Below are 19,129 nucleotides of genomic sequence, written 5' to 3' on the forward strand. Positions count from 1 at the left end.
GTGCGTACCCATACCTGTCTCACATGCCCATCCGATCCCGTTATAACATCTTCTACGATACCTCTCTTCCAATGGTTCCTAATTGTCCCTTCGACGATCAATACCAAATCTCCTGGCCTAATCTCACGAACATTTTCGAACCATTTACATTGACGCGTAATCACCGGTATATACTCCTTAATCCACCTCCGCCACATCCCATCGAGTATATGCTGCGTTAGCTTATAATTCCCCCTCAACCCGTCCCTATAGTTCGTGGGTAACGTCGGCTGTTGTTTGACCCCCGAAGAACTCCCCAACAAGAAATGATTCGGTGTTATGGCCTCTAGGTTCTCCGGATCTATCGGGACGTACGTCAAAGGTCTGGAGTTGATCATAGCTTCAGCGTCATGCAGTATGGTCTCGAACGTCTCGTCATCAGGTGTGTTCTTTACCTCCATCACCGTGCTGATTGCAGCTTTCACTGAGCGTACCATACGCTCCCATACTCCACCCATATGCGGAGCACCTGGAGGGTTGAAGGTAAAAGAACACACGGAAGAGGTTATTTTAGTTGCAGGTTTATTATAACACGTTCTGAACCGGAATGAAATCGACGCCATACTATCGCGCTCAAAAACAAAACGTCAACTCATGACAGCGCGGTCGCTCATCTGTTTATAAGTCCCGATTCGATACCTTAACATACATGATATTGCATATTCCAACACAACATGTCTCGAAGCGGTCGTGCTCTACAAGAGAGATTATGGATGAATGAGGAATAGTATGTTGCCTTACCAAGGAACAATTGATGTTTTTCGGGTGTAGATGGTTTTGGTGCGTCCCGTATAGCTGCGATGTGCCGATCAGATTTGTGTAGCCCATGCCGATCGATGCGGTGACCCAGGCATTCCAGCGATGTTGCAGCAAAGATGCATTTGGAACGATTAAGACGAAGACCGTTTTGCTGCATCCGTTTCAATGTCGCGTTAAGAGCTGAGAGCATTTCTTCGAAGTTCTTCGCGAACACGATCACGTCATCGAAAAAAACTGACCTTGTTGGTCGAGTCTTGAAGAATCGCTTCCATACGACGCTGCCAAATAGCTGGTATATTTGCAGCTCCGTATACCGCTCTCCTGGGACGGATTAATCCATGCGTGGATGTGTTCAGCGTCAAAACGTGGCGGAACTCTTCGTCGATAGGGAGATGCGTGTAGGCATCTGTTACGTCGAGATGACAGAACAGAGCTGCTCCCTTCATCTTGTTGAAGATATCTTCGATTCGAGGGATTGGGTGTTCATCGACAACCATCTTGGGATTAACGGTTGGCTTGTAGTTCCCTGTTATCCGAATGCTTCCGTTTTTTTTCATCACGATGTGGGTAGGCGAAGCCCACTCTGAGAAATCCACTTTTTCATAGAATCCAGACGCAAGCTTTTTATCTATTTCGCCGGCGTAACGTTCGCGTAGAGCAAGAGGTACATCGCGTGCACGGGCGAAGACTGGAGTAGCGTCTGGTTTTAGGTGTGCCTTTGCTGGTGGACCCGTTAGCATTCCTGGAACGTCACTGAAGATGCCGTCAAAATCTTTTAGCAGTTTAGATAATTGCGCTGCTTGCTCTGGTGATGATTCTATGCTCGAGAGTGCGTTTACTGTAGATGCAGTAGTAAACAAATCACGGAAGTTAATCTGTTCGACGAACTGTGCTATCCAATCGCGTCCGAACAATGACTCGTATTTGCCAGCTACAATATACAAGAACAGATTTTTAGTAGTTTCCCCAACGGATACTTGAACGAGCCGGTGACCAGTGCAGTTAATGCGATGACCCGTGTAACTCAAAAATTGACGATCTGAGGGTTGCAGAGAATAATTCGGAATGATCTTCCGAAGCGTTGATTCGCTGATTATTCCGCAGGGTGCTCCGGTGTCCAACTCCATTGTAAGGGGGTGACCATTGATTTGCACGTCTATCAAGGATTTGTTCGAGGACTGAATGTTATGGATGTGTTGCAGAGACTGTATAAAATCGATGTCGGAACTATGCTGCACTCGAGCCGGTGGAGATGAAGACACTTTTTGTTGAGATCGACATACCCTCGCAATGTGTCCCTTACGGTTGCAATTGTTGCATCGCGCGTTGCGGTAATTGCACTGGCTCCGTAGGTGACGCTCACCACAACCATTGCAGACATTTTCACGAGGTGTGACACTCAGGTGGGTACTGCGAGGATGATGGTTCCGTTTAGCGGGGGTTGTTCGACGTGGCTGTTGTTTCTTGATGCGCGGCTTTTCGTATCTTAGCCGATGCGTTGTTTCTGGTACCGGAGAGACAGCTCCTACTTCTCGTGCAGTATTATGTGTCGCTTCCATGGTGACAGCGATGTCAAATGCTTCTTTAAACGTGGATGGGTTTTTTGCAACGATAGCGTCACAAATTGCACGATCTTCGAACCCATGAAGCATTTGTTCGATGAGCATCCGGTCAAGAAACGACCCGTACTCGCAGAGAGCTGCACCTTGTTTTAGTCGCAAAACAAACTGTGCGATAGTTTCACCTTTCTGCTGCCGTATGTTACGAAACTTGATGCTTTCGACGAATTTGTTTTTCGCCTCGTCGAAATGCTGCTGAAGTATTAAGCGGAGCTCGGAATACGGTACTTCTTCTGGGCTCTTCGGCGTAATGAGGAACTTAAAAGCGGTGTTTAGTTCCGACCCCATATGCACACGTGCGTAATCGGCGTATTTCTGCTTGGGAATGTTGTTTAGCTGAAGCGCCCATTCCAGCCTGTCGAAATAATCGGCGACGGTCATTCCTTCGGTTCGTTGATATGGTTCGTGGGAGAAGGATGGAACCTTCGGTTGGGAAGAAGCTGCGTTGACTTCTTTGGCTAGCCCGACGGCGGTGCCAATTGCGGATTGTATAGCGTGCGCAATCATGGCGGACAGCGCTTTCATGCTTTCGGTGTCGATTGTAGCCATTTTGTATAACGCACGCTAACGATGGATCAGGCGTCTCGGTCGCACTTTTTTTCTCGGGATCACTGCACGTTTCTGGATCGCAATTAGAGAGGCACTCGAACTGATTTGGACCGAGCTGATCTCAATCCCAATTCTGACACCAAAATGTTCTGTTATTATGTTATGTTCTGCTAATTTATTAAACTAAAATTATAATGAATAAACGAATGACTCCGTAAAGAACGTGGTAGTCCGCGTCACGCAGTAGAAGAAGAGCACACGAATGACAGTTCGGCTGTCAACGTCAACACTCGATCGATGGAAGGTTGGACAATACAAAAAAAAAGACAGTTCCATACACAACACCTTTGGTGTTGGTTCATCCTGTATGTATTCCAGATGGCTGTCGCAAATCCGGGAAACAATCAGCGATTTACATCGACGATCCTTCTTCCGCCGCTTTTCCGCCTCATGCTTCTTTTGTTTTTGAACGGCTTCGCTGTCTTCGTCCTTGATCATCAGCGTCACTATTTCTTCCACCTCCTGTTCCAAACACTCTTGCAAGTCATGCTCTTCAAGCACTGTTAACATTCGGAACTTCCATGATGGAAAATTAGTACCGTCAAACATCGGAATCCTCACTAGCTCCGACTCCCGGTCTGCCATTTTCACAGATTACCACACACGTTTATTCCTTTTCTTTATACACGAACCCTGGGCCCATAGCCTATTGAGGAAATGATTCCTAGACCGTTGTAGGGAAGATTAACAGATTGAAACGTGGTAATGAACATTTCCGTTAACCTATCTTAAAGTCTAAATGTCAGTTTTGTCATGTGCTATAATTTATAGCAGGATCGCACAGTGTTCTATAGCGGATATTGTTATTCAATAGTATCTACACTCGACCGCGTAAAGCCGATACTTGTTATGAACCAATCAAATTTTTCGTTCCAGTTCCTAGGAGCTTGCTTCAAGCCATATAAAGCCTTGCGTAATTTGCAAACCATATTTGGGTGTTCGCTACGCTACCCTTCCCGTTGCTTCATATAAATCTTTAGCTTTTTTATTATTTTTATTTGCTACTTTTTTAATTTGGGATCGGTAAACTATTTTTTATCACATTCGCTCGAGAACACTACCGCACGCGACTATGGTTGTAGATGGTGTGTCTTTGCCGGCGCGGTAACTGTCAAAGTTGACATCTCGATTTACCGACAGTTCCCAGTTGGTGCAAACCATTGGTTCCTGTCTGCACAGTGGTCGCCACAAATCTCTTCCTTAAGCAAACCATTTAAGAAGGCGATTTTCACATCCATTTGATGTATATAATACCCTCTCTTGTTGGCCACAGCCAACAGCGTTCTAACAGTGGTTATTTTCGCTACGGGTGCATATGTTTCGGCGTAGTCAAACCCTTTTCTTTGAGAGCAACCTTTAGCTACTAGCCTAGCTTTGTATCTATCTACATTACCAGCCTCATCACGCTTAATTTTAAGAACACATTTGCAGTTTACCAAATTCTTCCCTTCCGGTTTTGGTACTAATTCTATTAGAAACGCACGTCTGCTCTGCTTTACATTAGACTCAAGAGAGAACATTTATTTACATGAATATACATAATGTCCAGGTTGTACAAGTATCAACCATTTGACGTTTGTCGGTTAGTTCTTAACTGTCAGTTCGATCCACCAACACTCCTCCTCGAACTAAGCTACTAACACTCAACCAGTCCAATTTCCTGACGCAATTTACTTAATCTAACACGCGCTAGAGGCTTTGTTAACAAATCCGCCTACATCATTTCCGTAGGACAATATGTTACGTTTATCATTTGTTTCTGTTGTAAATCGCGTACAAAGAAATAACAGGTTTCAATGTGTTTGCTTCGTCTCTCAATACGTTCGCTGTTTACCATTTTTATACAGCTCTGATTGTCTTCAAATACCTCAATCGGCTGTTCTATTACTACTCCTATTTCTTCTAGCAAATGTCTTGTCCATATCAGCTCTTGACAACCCTCAGCTAGTGCCACAAACTCTGCTTCAGTTGAACTTAAAGCAACGCAGGTTTGTTTTCGAGAACTCCAAGTTGGTGTCGCTAGCCCAGTCGGCGTCTACGTACATTTGTACTTGATCATTTGTCGAACCTAGCTGTAACTTGTAATCAATGGTCGCATTCAGATACCGTAAAACTCTTTTCGCCTCTATCCAATCTTGTTGATTGGGTTTACTTGACTTTTGTGCCAAAATGGATGTACTTATGGCGATATCTCATCTAGTATGAACTGCAATGTAAAGCAGACCGCCAATGAGACTCAGATAGTTCTTATTGTCCGAGAAAGGCTCACAATCCTCCTCCTTCTGCTTTAAATAACCTAGCTCTATTGGTATCCGCGAAGGTTTTGCATTTTCCAAGTTAAATCTCTTTACAAGTTTCCTGATGTACTCTGATTGTCCTAACTTGTACCCTTTTTTACCTTTTACAACTTCAATTCCGAGAAAATTATGTATATCACCTAAGTTAGTCATTTTGAAATTGCTTTGTAAATGCTTCAAAATCGCCTCAAATTCACTGCATGTTTGAGTCATAATGATTAAATCATCTACGCAAATTAGAACATAAGCAAAAATATTCCCTTGCTTTCGGGTGTAGAGACAAGTATCTGAGTTGCACTGATTGAAGCCTATTGCTTTGAAAGTTTCATCAACCTTTTGGTGCCATACTCGCGCTGATTGTTTTAACCCGTTCAAACTCCTCCTCAATCGACATACCGTGTCTTCATTGCCTGTAACGTACCCTTCAGGTTGCTTCATATATATAGTTTCGGTTAAATTCCCGTTGAGATACGCATTCTTTACATCTACGTGTTTAACTACCATGTTCTTCTGGCAAGCTATAGTTAAAAGCACTCTGAAAGTATGCTGTTTCATTACCGGTGAAAAAATTTCGTCGTAGTCTGTTCCGAACTTTTGTGTGAATCCCTGCGCAACGAGTCTAGCTTTAAAGCGAAATGAACTATTATCCTCATTTGCCTTGGTTTTAAAAACCCATTTGCAGCCAATGGCTTTAGAGCCTGATGGTAGTTTCACTAAATCCCAAGTATTATTTTCCAGAAGGGATTCATATTCCTCATTCATAGCCGTTCGCCATTTATCAGCATAATTACCATGTAAGGCTTCATTTACAGTACGTGGATCATGCATAATATCTCGACTTTCTGAATGATTCGCTACTAACCCGTCAAATCTGGAAGATTTACCGGTTCTTCAACCACACCATCATCGTTATCAGACTGACGCTCTACTGTTTCTGGACCTGGTTTCTGGACTATGTAGTCGTTATAACGTCTCGGTAACGTATGTTGTCTTTCGCTTCGTCCTTATATTGGAGGGTTTGGATTTTCAATTACGGGATCGTATTCTAAGCTCACATACGTGATGCGTTCTGGAACGCTACTTGTCTCTAATTCTTTATTATGTCTTCCACTTTCATTAATGAAAACAACGTCACGACTTCTAATTACATCCTTCTTTTCTGGATCAAAAAGTCTGTACGCTTTTGTGGTTTCGTCATACCCTAACAGGATAACCTCCTTAGACTTCCTATCCCACTTCAATCTCTTTTGCTTTGGAATATGTGCCATCGCCTTTGACCCAAACACACGAATGTGATTAAGATTAGGCTTCCGACCATACCATGCTTCTTCCGGAGTCAAACTATGTCCTTTTGTGGGTGATCGATTGATAAGATACTTGGCCGTTAGAACGGCTTCTGCCCAAAATGGCTTAGATAAATTTGCATCGAATAGCATGCATCGCGCTTTTTCAACTATTGTTCTATTGAATCTTTCTGCAAGGCCATTTTGTTCTGGTGTATATTCTGTAGACGTTTGATGTTTAATCCCTAGCTCTCTCAATCGATTTTGGAACAAACGATTCACATACTCTTTCCCATTGTCGCTACGCAATATTTTAATTTACGCCCGGTCTCTCTTTCTCTGATATGGTACGAAACTGTTCAAAAGCCTCTAACACTTCCGTTTCTGACTTTTGTCGTAAGAAATAGACTGAAACTCGTCTTGTTTTGTCGTCTATGAATGATGTGAAATATCTTTTTCCTCCTAATGACGTTTCTTCCATTGGACCGCAAATATCTGAAAGGACAATTTCTAAAATCTCTTCAGCACGACTACCTAACTTCGGGAAAGGCAAACGACATTGCTTCCCTTTTGCACACGTAACGCAATTTTCTGTTTCACCGCAATCAAAAGATATTCCAGAAGCTAATCCATCCTTTAACGTTTTTAAACTTTTAATATTGAGGTGTCCCATTCTTCTGTGCCACGTTACCGCGTGTACTGTTTTAGGTGTAACTGCCATTGAAAAATTACTTTTCTTTTGTTCTAATGGGAATAAGCCATTCGTAAGATCGTGACTGCCGGTTGCAATTATAACACCATTCGAATCAATCACTTTTACGCCTCTGTTAGAAAAATGAACCTCTTTGCCGCGTCGCACTATTTGACTAATCGATAATAAATTGTTCGAAATTCCCGGAATGTACTTTACATTTTCTACCGTTGATTTTATAGAACTGCATTTCATCTTCAATCTAACAGTACCTTTCGAAATAACTTCCATGTCTTGCTTGTCCGCTGCTATTACAGTACCGCTTGACGCACATTCGTTTTCCAACAAATTTCGATTATTCGTTAAATGTTCAGACGCCCCGGAATCGAAATACCACGCATTATTGTCCACACGACTTATTGTTCCCATACTCAGCACGGCACTCAACGAAGAAGAATTCACCGCACAGTTTCGTGCAATATGGCCGAATTTGCCACATCGTCTACACTTCGGTCCCTTAGACAGCTTCGAAGTTCCGCCATTTTGTTGTCCCGGCGTCCACTTTTGCTTTGCCGCACCAAAAAACACAGCCTTTTCCGATGACGCGTTCGATGTGCCTTCCTGCAGCAACTTAGCTTTTATAATATCGCCAGTTATCGCTGTTCCGGAATTTTCTAGCGCCATTATCATCGGCTTGTATTCATCAGGTAACCCGGCCAGAAGTAACGTGCCAACCCACTCTTCAGTGATGTCGAAACCAATACCACGCAATTGATATACTGTACTCACTATGTCGTTCACAAAACTTTCCATAGACGCACACGTTGCCAACGTTGTGTTTATAAGTTTCCGCAGAAGTCCCACTCGACGTGTTAGGCCTGTATCCTCGAATGCCGCTTCCAGCTTCTTCCACACCTCACGTGCTGTTTGAGCATCTTTCACGTGAACGTAGTTGATCGGGTCTAAAAGCAAAATGATTTTCGCTCTTGCTTTCCGGCACTTCTCCTTGTTCACCTTTGTTACATCCACCGGCTTCACCGCTTCCCACAGCTCTTCCAGCTCGAGAAAGGTTTCCACAGCAAACTTCCAAGTAGGCCAATTTTCGCGACCAAGTAGTCTTTCGATGGACGGAAGATTATTCGATGAACTCGTAGCCATTTTGCTTTTTGGAATCGGGTCTGGATTCGGGTCTGGGCCCATAACCTATTAGAAACGCACGTCTGCTCTGCTTTACATCAGACTCAAGAGAGAACATTTATTTACATGAATATACATAATGTCCAGGTTGTACAAGTATCAACCATTTGACGTTTGTCGGTTAGTTCCTAACTGTCAGTTCGATCCACCAACAAATTCCCACGTATCATTCCGTTTGTGTGAATCGATCTCACTTTAAATGGCCCTCTTCCAATGATTCCAGTCACTACGTTTCTTTAACTCCACTATCGTAGCTGGAACCTCGTCCACATATGCTTCAGCATCCAACGCGAACGCCTTCGTTGAATCCTCCGCTGAATCTGTAAGTAGCGCACAGCCTGTATTCCCGTCATAATCAGTTATGTAGTCTTTCAACTTACCGGGAAATTTGCACTCCCGTCCGCTTCGCCTTGTGGATGCTTCCGGAGTGCCATGTCCACTACTAAGTTGCGAAGGGAGCGCGTCATTGACGTCATCGTGGCCTTCATCAGTAGATACGTCTTCGGAATCGCTCCTTTGTTCGCTGGTTTTTGCCGACAAGTAATCCGAGAGCTCAGATGCATCATCCGGTACATTATTTGTGTCTTCATCAGGATCAGAATAAACCCTTATTGGTCCTGTGTTATGCATCTTCTCATCAAACACAACATCCCGCGACGTAAACAGTATTCTCTTTCTCGGGTTCCAGACTTTGTATCCGTTGGTAACATACCCAACCATTACATGCTTTTCGCGCTTTTGTGTCGGTATATACGTATATGCAATTGATCCAAACACACGCATTTTGTCAACATTCGGTTTTGTGCCATGCCGCACCTCATAGGGCGTTTTCGTTTCTTCATTAGCCGATGTCGGACATAAAGTAAGACAGTGATATTACAGCGCATTACAGGATGGGTAAAGGAACACGACCGATCTCGTTGGAGGTTTACAGCGGAAGAAGTTTATTCAAACCTAACGTACCTAACGTCATTCCTGTGCTGTCATTCTGACATGCAGGGTTTGCTACTTCAACACGCCCGCTCAAACCTTGCAGTCATACAACCCTAGATTGGTACGCAATTTCCTGAAGGCTGGTGCAGGAAGACCCTTCGTTAATATGTCTGCTACCTGATCTACCGTTGGAACATAGTGTAGCTTAATACTTCTATTTTCTACCAGTTCCCTAACAAAAAAGTGTTTTACATCAACATGTTTCATGCGACCTAAGTCCCTTTGATTACAAACAATATTGATGGTGGATTGATTTTCCTCAAAAAAAAGGAACTGGTTCATTCATTTCCAAACCTATATCTTTTAAGATTCTCACCAACCATTGATTCTGACATGCAGCACTGCAGAGAGCCACCAACTCGGCTTCTGTAGATGATAGAGACACTGTCGCTTGTTTCTTATCCCTTCTTTTCGCTCAAAACCTTCTGGCTGTTGCATATAGATTTCTTCAGTTAACTCGCCATTCAAGAATGCTGTTTTTACATCCATTTGTCCAACAATCATATCCTTTCGATTTGCCAAAGCCAAAACTGTCCTAATGGTGTCTAGACTGTTGGAGTGATATCTCTTGGATACGCAGAGTAAGAACGAACACACGCGGTTTAGCTGAAGGCTGAATTCACTCTGACTTTATTCTCTTTCTCTTCAAAATGTCAAACTGACTGTAAACGGCAGTGCTGCCAGAAATACATAATGTTTAATGTATTGGAATTTCAACACTCCTCCTCAATACATTATATTATACCGTTCTAGTTCGTTAATTTCATCGCTTCTACGAATCTTTTCTGTTTTACGTGCCCTAACGGTTTAGTAAGAATGTCCGCGATCATGTTATCTGACGCACAGTAACGTAAGACTACTTCACCTTTATCAAACATGTCTTTAGTAAAACACAAACGAGGGTCTATGTGTTTCGATCGTCGTGACAGTCGCTCTACCGCCACGAAGTTAATGCATCCTACGTTGTCTTCGTATATCACTGTAGCACCATCCTGCTTTTCGTTTACCTCTTCTAGCAGACGTCTTAACCAGATTAACTCTCGGCACGCTTCCGATAACGCCACGTACTCAGCTTCCATACTCGACAAGGAAACGCCCGACTGCTTCCTACTTGCCCAGCAAACTGTAGCTTTGCCAAGCTGAAACAAGAAACCAGTATTAGATTTTCTGTCGGACGTGTCACCTCCCCAGTCTGCATCACTCAGACCACGAAGCTTTAACGGTTCACTACGATTTGATGCCAACGTCAACTTGTAGTTACTGGTCTTCAACAGATATCTGACCACACGCTTCAATTCCACCATGTCTGCTTCGGTTGGGCTGCTGACCTGTCTGCTTAGTATGGACACACTCACGGCTATGTCGGGTCTGGTGTTCACGGCTATGTATAGTAACGCTCCTACCATACTATGATATTGCCCATTGTCAGACAACTTTCTGCTTCCTTCGCGAACTCGATAATACCCGGTGTCCATTGTAATGCTTGAGCCCTTAGCTTTATCAAGTCCAAACCGGCTTGCAACCTTCTTGATAAACGTTTCCTGATCCAAAGAATAGAAACCTTCTTTGTCTTTGGTCACTCGGATTCCCAGGAAATGATTTACTTCACCAAGTGATGATAGCTCGATGTGTTTCTGCAGCTCTTTCTCGACTTTCGTGATTTCACTATCAATAGTGCTGGCTACTAGCATGTCGTCTACATAGATTAATAAATAGACACGAACTCCTCCTGGCGACGTCTTCACGTACAAACAAGGATCGGATCTGGATCCTTTGAAACCCAATCCTACTAGAATTTCACCGAGAGTGTTATGCCATACTCTGGCCGCCTGTTTCAAGCCATATAAGCTACGTTCTAGTTTGCATACGAGCTTCTCCGTTCCAGGTTTAATGAAACCTTTGGGCTGTTTCATATAAATGTCTTCTTGTAGTCGACCATGCAAATACGCTGATTTTACATCAATATGCCGCACCAACATTCGTTTATGTCCGGCAATTGTGAACAGGACCCTCAGCGTTGTCTGTGTAGCCACTGGTGCAAACACTGCATCATAATCTTCACCATAACGTTGTGAAAACCCCTGCACCACAAGTCGAGCTTTGAAACGATTCACGTTTCCATCGTTATCTTCCTTTTTCTTGAATACCCATTTGCTTCCAATAGGTACCCGTCCTGATGGTAATTCTACCAGAGACCAAGTTCTGTTCGTTTGTAGCGATTGATACTCTTCAGCCATTGCTGCTTTCCATAGATGTTCTTCTGCACCACTAATAGCTTCTTCGAAGCTCACGGGTTCATCGTCCATAGCGACTGCTAAATTCACCTCATAATCTCTAAGATATCGAGGAAGAACTCCTCTGGTGCTTCGTTTAGAACCTTGCTCCAATGTCTCATCATTAGCTCATCAGTAGCTGGCTCATCATTACGTGGAGATGCATCGTCTGCACTCTCCCATTCACCATCATCGGTGTCATCTGCTTCGTTCATCCTGCTTGTTTGTGGTATAACTGCCCGATTGGGCTCTGATTCAACTGCATCATTCGACTCCTCCTGAACTTCACCACCATTCTCATATTGCTCACCGACATTGATGTTAACATAATCATTATTGACCTCTGGAGTAGACGTAACACGGTCTGTAGACCTGTACTCCATCTCAATAAAACGAGCGTCTCGACTAATGGTTATCCGATCAGTTTCAGTGTCTAGGAATCGATATGCTTTTCGATCGCTACAATACCCCACAAATATCAGCTTACGAGCTTTCTCATCGAAGTTTCGTCTCTTTACATCTGGGACGTGTACGTATGCTGTACTCCCAAAAACACGCAAGTAATCCAGAGCTGGCTTGCTCCCGCACCATAATTCATATGGAGTTCGATCTACTGAACGCGACGGCAATCTATTCTGTACATAACTTGCGGTTAATATTGCCTCGCCCCAATACTTCTTATCAAGCCCTGCATCGAGTAACATGCACGTGGTCATCTCTTTCAATGAACGGTTCTTCCGTTCTGCGACGCCATTCTGTTGAGGAGAGTAAGCCGCGGTATACTGAGCCTGTATGCCCTCTGTTTCATAATACGTCTGCAGCTCACGATTCACGTATTCTCCTCCTCCATCTGAACGGATCACAATTGGCTTTCTGCCGAACCGGGTTTGAACATGCGCAACATATCGTTTAATGCAACTCACCACGTCCGATTTTTGCTTCAATAGGAATGTCACTGCATAACGGCTATAATCGTCCACCAGTGTCATGACATATTTGTATCCACTGGGTGTTGTATTCCACATCGGCCCACATACATCGGTATGAATTACGTCGAGGATGCGTCTGGATCGGTGTTGAGCTGTTTTGGGAAAACTAAATCTGACCATTTTTCCTCTCAAACAATACTCACATTCTTCCGTTATCCCGCAGTCTTGCATTGCAAATCCTTCACCAAGTCCTTCCTTCTTGATGCGTTGCAGCACATCCGGATGTCGGTGCCCCATACGACGATGCCATGTATGCGCGCAGTTGACCAAATGACGTGTATCCACAGTCATTTTTACGCTTTCCGAAATCCTCATTGCATACAAATTTCCGCTCAACTCTGCAACAGCTGCTACTCGTCCGTTAGCCGCCATAATGTTGCACTGCGTCTCTTGAAACACGACCTTCAAGCCTCGTTGGGTAAGCTTGCGCACTGACAGCAAACCTCCATCCAAATCAGGAACATACAACACTTCTTTTACAGGAATGTTGTTCAGGTTACCGCTGTCATCATAGCATTCTAAAATGCCTTCTCCGATGCCCGCTGATGTTGTAGAAGCTCCGTTCGCCAACCACACCTTTACACGTACACTATCGTCAAACTTTCGGAAGAACCTACGATCGTTCGTCATGTGGCTTGAGGAACCGCTGTCAACACACCACACATTCTTGGAACCGATCCTAGCACTAAAGCATACAGCACCGCATTGTTCTTCGTTTGCTTGCCGTGCTTCTGCAGGCTTTTGATTTTCTTCCTTCACTTTTTCGTTCTTGAACTTAAAACAGTCGCGTTTTATGTGACCCTTTTTCCGACAATAGTTACACGTGATGTTCTTCTTGTGCGGTTTTTGATTCCGGCTAAACATCGCCTTTTCACTGACTGCCTTCTCTCCATCTCGCTCTGTTAGCCTGCTGCTTTCGTCAACGATGCGCAATTTGACGGCTTCTATTGTTAGCTCACTCGGTCAATTGTCTAATGCCGTCACCAAACCATCGTATTGAACCGGCAAACTTCTGAGAAGCATAATAATGGGCCCATAACCTGTTGGAGTGATATCTTTTGGATACGCAGAGTAAGAACGAACACACGCGGTTTAGCTGAAGGTTGAATTCACTCTGACTTTATTCTCTTTCTCTTCAAAATGTCAAACTGACTGTAAACGGCAGTGGTGCCAGAAATACATAATGTTTAATGTATTGGAATTTCAACAATTTACAAAGTCTGTTGGATAATTAACGGGGCTAATTATTCCTTGAGCTTCCATTGCTTTAAGTTCTTCTCTCAAACGGTCATGTAAACTGATTGGTATGCGCTTTTTATAATGCAAAGAAGGGACAGCATTTTCCATAAGCACTATAGTACATTTTCCTGGAAGATTTCCCAAACCTTGAAATAAGTCTGCATTTGCCTTGAAAAAAGATTCTCTATCTGATGGAAATGATTGCAAAGATGCCACACTGTTGAAACGTTTTAATAACCCAAATGCAATACATGTTTGTAGTCCCAATATTGGTTGAAGAGAATCCTCTACCACAAAGAAATTTGCTGAGTGCGAAATATTTGTGTTTTCATCCACACAGGTTAAACGAACCTGACCGTGTATTTTAATGTAATTATTGTTATAGTCCACAATATTAAACGAACACTCGTTCGACAAAGTTAAATTCATAGGGTTCACCACTCTCAACGGAATACAATTGACATCAGCGCCCGTATCAAGCTTGAATTCTACCGGCCTGTCCTGAATAAGGTATCGTTTAGTCCATTTGACATTAGATCCTCCTGTTGTTTCATTAGAGTTTACTCTATAATTAGAATTATTACAAAGCTCTTGAGAAAATCTAACATTTTCCTTTATGTTACTTTTATGGACATGTACATTACCTGATTCAGACCATGCAATCATATGTACGTTTTTCTCTGTCTTCTGCTTCGAACCAATTTGTGCTCGCGTTGCTTCCAGCGGTACCCAAGTAGTATTGTTGTTCTTGGCAGCCTTGCAGAATTTCTTGAAGTGAATCTCGTCGTCCGCAATTGTTGCAATTCACATTTTTCGCTGGACAGTAGCGACGATGGCTCCCGTTGTAAGCTTAGTTGTGATTAAAGCAACTGACGTTGTGGAAATCGGACCGTTGAATGGCGGCTACATCTTTACTTCCGTCGTGCAGTTCAACACTGTTGAAGCTTTGAGCTTCACTTTTTTCAAACAGTTGTTTGTGTTCGGAGGCAGCTTCATGGATTTTACACATTTCTACGACATTGTTTAGTGGCTCATCCTTCGCATCCAATAACTTCAGCTGCAGACTTTTATCTCGAATGCCAATTATCAGCCGATCGCGAAGCATTCGATCCGCATAAGATGCTTGGCAATTGTCACATTCGAATTAGCAAAACACCATTTGTGTACGTAATTCCGTTTCAAATTCAGCGAAAGGTTGATTTTGTTTCTGAACAATAACATTGAATTTGAATGCCTCCACAGCCAAGTTTTTCCTTGGAAGGCAGTACGAGTCAAATGCAGTGATGACGTCATTCAATATTCGGCCTTCTTTTACGGTGCTGTCAGTTACAGCGGCAGCGGTAGCGGTTTCCTTTGCTGGAGCTTTGACGGGTGCTGGAGCTTTTGGTACATTTTTATGCACACCAAACATTGTGTTCGTGTCTCCGTTATTGGGAAATAAATTGTTGTATATTTCCAATCCGTGGTCACCAATCAGCCACAAGAAGGTAGCGATTTTATTCTGCTCATTTTCGTTCATTTTGTTGGTAGCGATCATGAAAATATGAAACTACTGTTTCCATTTCGGCCACTCTTTCGCCAAATTCGAGCAGTCCAGAGCTCTCGGTAGACGATCTGATGTGATTCCTGCCATTTTGTTCTTTATGTTTTACCACACGCGATACGCGACTTTTTATACGTTTATTCTTTATAAACGACACTTGATTCCAAGAGTTTAGTACTTAATAACGACTGTAAGGGAGTTCTTCTACTTCTGACACCATGTAACAAGTGTAGAAAACTGTTTATTTTACTATTTCTAGACGACCCACATACGTGCGTGGTTTCCCTGTACAGTTACCGTTAGCGTCTGCCTGACAGCAAGCTAGCTGTCATGTCCAGTGTTGCCACAGCTGCCTTAGATGTCACATGCCAGTGCTTCCAGCATCCTAACTTATTACAACGTCAGTAGCGGTGCTGATACGGTGCTCGATGATTTCAAAATGGCGATTTTGCGACGAAGGTCAAGCACTTGTAACTCCTTTTCCAAGGCAGCTATATCCGTTTCCGGCGCGTCGGTATCGGTCATCTTGTGAGTGTTCGCCTCGTCATCCGTCTGCTTTATAGCCAAATCGATGTTAGCAACGCTTTCATTTAGCTCGGCCAAAGCGTCACTCATATGAAATGTCTGCTGGAAAAGATGGCAGATTTGAGAAATTGTTGCGGTTGAGGGCACTAGCACATTGGCGTTCTCCAGCGCACACAACATTTCGTCTTTTGATGGCATGGCACCATCCCACTTCTGAGTTGTAAACAAGGGTAAAACGCAATTAAATATATTTCGGAAGATGAATAAAAGGACCGAAGGCAGAAGTCCGACTCAAACAACGATCTTGTCCGTTCGGCAGGCGGTTTCCGAGTGTTCCGCCGCGATGACGTTTCCTATATTTTCATTTTGACGTTTCTGACTCTAAGAAATGTGTACAAGATTGTTACAAAATAAGGTTCTTAAATTAAGAAGCCTACATCTTCCATGAACAGGTTCAGCCTCGTCGCCAACTGTTGTGTTTCGGAACAAGAGGAAACCACACGTGTGTTCTGCTTGCGCTTCAATCCCCGACTGGCTTTTATTGCCAGCTGTAATTTGACAGCTATGACACATACCTTTCACTAGGTTATGCTTAACCAACTGCTCGAGTTGTCGGATGTTCACGTGTCCAAACCTACGATGCCATAAGACAAGATTATTTGTTATTCTACCACAAGCCACCAACGATGCTTTTTCATTTCTTCCGGATTCGCTCAACACATCTAACTCATACAACTTTCCGCGACGCGATCCTGTCGCAACAAGTTTTGTACCTTTCCATATGTTCACCTTTCCATCCTCGAACACTACTTTCATTCCCTTTTGTTCAACTTTCAACACAGAGAACAAATTGAAGCGTAGAGCAGGAACATACAGCACGCTTACAGTACACGGCACACGCACACCATTAACCACTGAACAAAGCCGAATCGTTCCACTGTGACTACTTTCGATGGATTCGCCATCTTTGGCTACTGAAATTTTCACTGGAACTGCTAGCGGAGTTAACGACTCGAAATTTTTTTATCTTTTACCAGATGGTCCGAGCATCCTGAATCCACAAACAATTATATTTGTCCTGTTGCCGAAAACGCGTTACCTTCGACCAAACTAACAAATGACAAATTGTCCACCTTAGCCAAATCTGCTCTTGGCTTCACTTTTGGACATTCAGAACGTTTGTGTTCTTCTTGATGACATTTATAACACTTAAGAATTTTCTTCTTTATCGGGGGCTTCTTTGTACCCATGAACGCCGGTGTTGCGTTTTCAACCGGAGCCGGTTCCAAACCTGTGCTTCTTTGTTTTATTTCTTCGTCTAACAAACGACATTTCACAAATTCCAAGCCGAGGTTTTCTGCGGGCGTTGTTTCTAACGCGGTTACCCCCGTAGAATACGTCGAACCCAGAGTAATGAGTAGATGGCACACTACATCTAACTCTTCCGTCTCTGCTCCCGTCGAACGATATTCTCGCACCAAGCGGTCAAAATTAAGAAAGTGGTCTTGAAGTGTTCCGCACTCATATCGAAGCGACAACATTCGTCGCTTAAGGTGCATTCTGTTCGCAATACTTTTCCGCTCAAAACCCGTAGTAAGGCGTCCCAAATCGCTTTCGGTGTCGCATGCTCCTGCACGTATTCAAGCTGTGAGTCGTGGATCCGCGACACTATCAAACACTTGCACCTTCTATCCTTTTTGAGCCTGTTATGTATATAACTAATTTAAGCTTTATTCACTATTTAACACACAAAATTGGTAACGGATGGAATGACGCAATGTGTTCAGAGAAGCCCAGAATCTTCGAACGACCCAATTAACATTATACCTCAGATCCACTTGTCAAAGTGACAGTAGCCGAAACGTCTTAGACCAAGGTCAATACATAACACTCCTCCCTTCTTAGAACGGGTTACGGTGAGTAACATGAGGGCGGTTTGCGTTGTCTCGTTGAACGGCGTACGGAGAACGGGGTGTCTCTAATCGGAGTCGGGCTTCCTATCGGTGTACCGTATGGTGACTCAGAGGTTGTAGATGAAGATGATGAACATGCTGAATCTGATGACTCTGATGACACCGGCACTGTCCGAGGGGCAACGTCTGGTACTTGTTGCGGTTGGGTTGACCCGTAGTAGTGTCTGCGATGATGTACTTCAGGCGGTTGAGGCGATCCGGATACGCTGCGCTGGTTAACTGGTTTGTTGTCGTCGAGGGCTGGTCGTATCTGGTCCACGTGGCGCTTTATGTGTATACCGTCGCATTCAACAATATAGTGTAGATCGCCAAGACGGGTTACCACTGTGCCGCGAATCCACTTACCCTTTCTTGGATTACCCGACAGGCAGTAGACGAGTTGTCCGGGTACGAATGTACGGTAAGATGGTCGGAAATCACATCATTGCTTTTCTGCTGTTCTTGACTGGACAGACTGTGGACATACCAGATCGATACGTGAACGGATGTTCCGTCCCAAGAAGAGCTTCGCTGGTGGTTCGCCTGTTTCACTGTGCGGGGCTTTCCGGTACTGTAGCAGGAATTTGTTCAGGTTGGCTTGGAGTGTGGCGCTCGTAGAATGCATCGCCTTCAATGCTCGCTTGACCGTCTGAACGTATCGCTCTGCTTGGCCATTGGTAGCCGGGTGGTAAGGTGCTGACCGTTTGTGAAACTTGACACCACTCCGTTGAAGGAAATTGCTGAAGTCTTCTGAAGTGAATTGGGGTCCGTTGTCTGTCACTACTGTTACTGGAGCTCCATAAGATGCGAATATATCATCGAGGATTTTGATGGTTGCTTCTGTTGTTGTTGAGTGAGTAATTTTCACCTCTACCCACTTGCTGTACGCATCCACGATGATCAGTAACATGGCATCTGCGACGGGTCCAGCATAGTCAATATGCACACGCTCCCAAGCATTGGATGGATACTCCCAATGGTGCTTATTGAACTTAGGAGGTGCTGACGCGGTTTGCGCACATTCGTGGCATGATTTCGCTAGCTGCTCGATGTCTTTGTCTATGCCTGGCCAGTAGACGTAAGATCTAGCCAACGACTTCATCTTTACCACGCCAATGTGT

At 43.9% G+C, this 19,129-nt stretch overlaps 3 protein-coding genes across 4 annotated transcripts in view; 1 reads left to right on the forward strand and 2 right to left on the reverse strand.

Annotated features, from left to right (window-relative positions):
• Window positions 1-19,129, forward strand: part of LOC118507506 (translin-associated protein X) — a 168,194-nt gene that overhangs the window by 121,010 nt on the left and 28,055 nt on the right. The gene's annotated exons all lie outside the window — the stretch shown is intronic.
• On the reverse strand, window positions 351-5,485 carry LOC118507503. Of its 2 annotated transcripts, none has more exons than XR_004905656.1 (2): window positions 781-5,485; window positions 351-508 (listed from the first exon to the last, which is right to left on the reverse strand). XR_004905656.1 is itself a non-coding variant. In XM_036046034.1 (2 exons), the coding sequence occupies exons 1-2, from the start codon at window positions 2,940-2,942 to the stop codon at window positions 1,020-1,022; spliced, it is 651 nt and encodes a 216-aa protein (XP_035901927.1). In that variant the 5' UTR covers window positions 2,943-2,963; the 3' UTR covers window positions 524-1,019. The 2 variants fall into 2 exon arrangements, 1 of the variants encoding a protein (XP_035901927.1); XM_036046034.1 differs by lacking the exon at window positions 351-508 and having other exon boundaries at window positions 524-1,202; window positions 2,475-2,963.
• On the reverse strand, window positions 15,925-19,110 carry LOC118502375 (uncharacterized protein K02A2.6-like). The gene is made up of 2 exons (XM_036034595.1): window positions 18,496-19,110; window positions 15,925-16,158 (listed from the first exon to the last, which is right to left on the reverse strand). The coding sequence occupies exons 1-2, from the start codon at window positions 19,108-19,110 to the stop codon at window positions 15,925-15,927; spliced, it is 849 nt and encodes a 282-aa protein (XP_035890488.1).

Source organism: Anopheles stephensi, chromosome 2, assembly GCF_013141755.1.
Source record: "Anopheles stephensi strain Indian chromosome 2, UCI_ANSTEP_V1.0, whole genome shotgun sequence".
In the NCBI taxonomy this organism is placed as follows: Eukaryota; Metazoa; Arthropoda; class Insecta; order Diptera; family Culicidae; genus Anopheles; species Anopheles stephensi.

Coding starts and splice junctions, on each gene's coding strand:
- LOC118507503 (XM_036046034.1), bottom strand. CDS start 2,942: ATGAAAGCGCTGTCCGCCATGATTGCGCACGCTATACAATCCGCAATT. Junction 1,203..2,474: donor TCTGCGAGTACGGGTCGTTT/CTTGACCGGATG, acceptor GACGTAACAGAT/GCCTACACGCATCTCCCTAT.
- LOC118502375 (XM_036034595.1), bottom strand. CDS start 19,110: ATGAAGTCGTTGGCTAGATCTTACGTCTACTGGCCAGGCATAGACAAA. Junction 16,159..18,495: donor TCCGTTCACGTATCGATCTG/GTATGTCCACAG, acceptor CATCTTTTCCAG/CAGACATTTCATATGAGTGA.